General features: G+C 48.9%; 1 protein-coding gene across 1 annotated transcript; it reads left to right on the top strand.

Moving 5' to 3' along the window:
- The first annotated feature begins 1,167 nt into the window (after nt 1-1,167).
- Nucleotides 1,168-2,656, top strand: LOC127150394 (uncharacterized). Its single transcript, XM_051088101.1, has 2 exons — nt 1,168-2,219; nt 2,653-2,656. Exons 1-2 carry the CDS (start codon nt 1,345-1,347, stop codon nt 2,654-2,656), a joined length of 879 nt encoding a protein of 292 aa, XP_050944058.1. The 5' UTR covers nt 1,168-1,344.
- The last annotated feature ends 881 nt before the right edge of the window (nt 2,657-3,537 follow it).

Raw genomic sequence — 3,537 nt, 5'->3', positions numbered from 1 at the left:
GGTTTTCCTACTACTGGACCCCGAGTCCAGGCTGAAAACGTAGTAATTCACAGGGAATTACACGTTAGTGACTGTACTGAATAACTGTATGCGTGTTGGCTGTTAAATACTGATATTATATGCTGTCTGATGTGAATATACTATGACTGATAATTGTGGATTGAGATTTTATGTTGATGGACCTTGAAGTTATGGTTCAGTATGTAGTAAACACCGGTCTGGATGTGGTTCATGGAATTTGGACGGGGATGGACCGTGAGTCCGGTTTTGGTTGGTTAGTCGTTTGGACCTAGGGTTTTCCCCTATTGGTGTGCGAATCGGTAATGCATATAGCAACTGAGGGTGTAGATGTTTAAACTTATACTATCTGACTGATAAAGCCTATGGCGGGACTGTGATATGAATGTCGTTGGGATGTGATTGACGTAGACAGTTTAGTTTGGACTGAGGGGTAACGGTTAGCTTCATCTATGGGGTAGTGTGCCTTACGGATATGTGCATCCTTCGGGAGCACAAGACTGATATGTGCATCCTTCGGGAGCACTAGACTGATATGTGCGTCCTTCGGGAGCACTAGACTGATATGTGCGTCCTTCGGGAGCACTAGACTGATATGTGCGTCCTTCGGGAGCACTAGACTGATATGTGCATCCTTCGGGAGCACTAGACTGATATGTGCATCCTTCGGGAGCACTAGACTGATATGTAGGGTACCCCCGAATAGGAAGTTAACTGTTGTCCCCTAACGGGCCCAGTAGTGGGTCCCTTACTGGGTATGTTAATACTCACCCTTTCTCTTCTTTAACTTTTCAGGTAGGGGTACAGCGAGGGGCAGACCGACGAGAGGCAGGAAGGATGCGTGAAGGCCATATGGACGCGTCTGGTTTTCTTAATCGCTTCCGCTATGTATTTTGTCTGAATATTTTGACTTGTGATTTTGAACTGGTGCCTTGATATTTTTATTTTGTGACTTTCTTGATTTATTTAAAATAGGGCCCGAAACTGTCTTTTGTAAGGTTTCTAATGTTTTAATGAATCGTAACTGGTCTGTTTTAAATTTTATGTTGAATGGTCGAGTTTCGATATTTGGTAGTGACCTCAGCTTAGTCCGGAAAAGTTGGGTCGTTACAGTTGGTATCAGAGCCTAAGTTTTAGGTTCTGTAGACTGACTTATAATGTGAGTCTGTGTTTTGTGTCCTTATGGCTGAAACGATCCTTGCCGCTCGTCAGGTACGCTCTCATGAAAGTATATGTATAACTCTACATGCATTACCTTACCTAAGTTAAACTGCAAATTCAATTACCATTTATGACTAAAGGAATCGTTTGGTGGTTGTTAGGAAAATGCCACCAAGGAGAGGTGCACGTAGGGGTGGCCGAGGAGGCCGAGGAAGGGGAGCAGGACGCGTTCAGCCTGAGGTGCAGCCTGTAGCCCAAGCCCCTGACCCGGCTGCGCCAGTTACTCATGCGGACCTAGCCGCCATGGAGCAGAGGTTTAGAGATATGATTATGCAGATGCGGGAGCAGCAGAAGCCTGCCTCGCCAACTCCGGCGCCAGCTCCAGCGCCAGCTCCAGCACGAGTTCCTGCTCCAGCTCCGGCTCCAGTACCAGTTGCGCCCCAGTTTGTGCCGGATCAGTTGTCGGCAGAGGCTAAGCATCTGAGGGATTTCAGGAAGTATAATCCCACGACGTTCGATGGGTCTTTGGAGGACCCCACCAGGGCTCAGATGTGGTTATCGTCCTTAGAAACCATATTCCGTTACATGAAATGCCCTGAGGATCAGAAGGTTCAGTGTGCTGTTTTTATGTTGACTGACAGAGGTACTGCATGGTGGGAGACCACAGAGAGGATGCTAGGTGGTGATGTGAGTCAGATCACGTGGCAGCAGTTCAAGGAGAGTTTCTATGCGAAATTCTTCTCTGCCAGTTTGAGAGATGCCAAGCGGCAGGAGTTCCTGAACTTAGAGCAGGGTGACATGACCGTGGAGCAGTACGATGCGGAGTTTGACATGTTATCCCGCTTCGCTCCCGAGATGATAGCGACCGAGGCGGCCAGAGCTGACAAGTTTGTTAGAGGCCTCAGACTGGACATTCAGGGTTTGGTCCGAGCTTTCAGACCTGCTACTCATGCCGATGCACTGCGCCTGGCAGTGGATCTCAGTTTACAGGAGAGGGCCAACTCGTCTAAGACCGCTGGTAGAGGTTCGACGTCTGGACAGAAGAGGAAGGCTGAGCAGCAGCCTGTTCCAGTGCCACAACGGAATTTCAGACCCGGTGGTGAGTTTCGCAGCTTCCAGCAGAAACCTTTTGAGACAGGAGAGGCGGCCAGAGGAAAGCCGTTGTGTACCACTTGTGGGAAGCACCATCTGGGCCGTTGCTTATTCGGGACCAGGACCTGCTTTAAGTGCAGACAAGAGGGTCATACAGCTGATAGATGCCCGTTGAGAGTCACGGGGATCGCGCAGAATCAGGGAGCAGGTGCTCCACATCAGGGTAGAGTCTTTGCTACCAACAGGACCGAGGCTGAGAAGGCAGGCACAGTAGTAACAGGTACGCTCCCAGTGTTGGGGCATTACGCCTTAGTTTTGTTTGATTCGGGTTCGTCGCATTCTTTTATCTCTTCCGCGTTTGTGGCGCATGCCCGCTTAGAGGTAGAGCCCTTACACCATGTTCTGTCAGTATCTACTCCTTCCGGGGAATGTATGTTGTCGAAGGAAAAGGTGAAGGCATGTCAGATTGAGATAGCAGGTCATGTGATTGAAGTAACGCTGATAGTTCTGGATATGCTAGACTTTGATGTAATCCTGGGTATGGACTGGTTGGCCGTTAACCACGCCAGTATAGATTGTTCACGTAAGGAGGTAACGTTTAACCCTCCCTCGATGGCCAGTTTTAAATTTAAGGGAGGAGGGTCAAAGTCGTTGCCTCAGGTAATCTCAGCCATCAGGGCCAGTAAACTGCTCAGTCAGGGTACTTGGGGTATCTTAGCGAGCGTGGTGGATACTAGAGAGGCCGATGTATCCCTGTCATCAGAACCAGTAGTGAGGGACTATCCGGATGTCTTTCCTGAGGAACTTCCAGGGTTGCCTCCGCACAGAGAGGTTGAGTTTGCCATAGAGTTGGAGCCGGGCACGGTTCCTATATCCAGAGCCCCTTACAGAATGGCCCCCGCAGAATTGAAAGAACTGAAGGTACAGTTACAGGAATTGCTTGATAAGGGATTCATTCGACCGAGCGTGTCACCTTGGGGTGCGCCAGTCTTATTCGTTAAGAAGAAGGACGGATCGATGCGTCTATGCATTGACTATAGGGAGTTGAATAAGGTAACCGTGAAGAACAGATATCCCTTGCCCAGGATTGACGATCTATTTGACCAGTTGCAGGGAGCCACAGTGTTCTCTAAGATTGATCTTCGGTCGGGATACCATCAGCTGAGAATTAAGGATGAGGATGTACCGAAGACAGCATTTCGTTCCAGATATGGACACTACGAGTTTATTGTGATGTCTTTTGGTTTGACGAATGCTCCGGCAGTG

This window comes from Cucumis melo, chromosome 7, assembly GCF_025177605.1.
Source record: "Cucumis melo cultivar AY chromosome 7, USDA_Cmelo_AY_1.0, whole genome shotgun sequence".
In the NCBI taxonomy this organism is placed as follows: domain Eukaryota; kingdom Viridiplantae; phylum Streptophyta; class Magnoliopsida; order Cucurbitales; family Cucurbitaceae; genus Cucumis; species Cucumis melo.
The sequence above is the reverse complement of the archived record's forward strand: the minus strand, read 5'-3'. Positions and strand labels throughout refer to the sequence as shown.

Bases quoted from the DNA above. Each gene is read 5' to 3' on its own strand.
- LOC127150394 (XM_051088101.1), top strand. From the start codon at position 1,345: ATGCCACCAAGGAGAGGTGCACGTAGGGGTGGCCGAGGAGGCCGAGGA.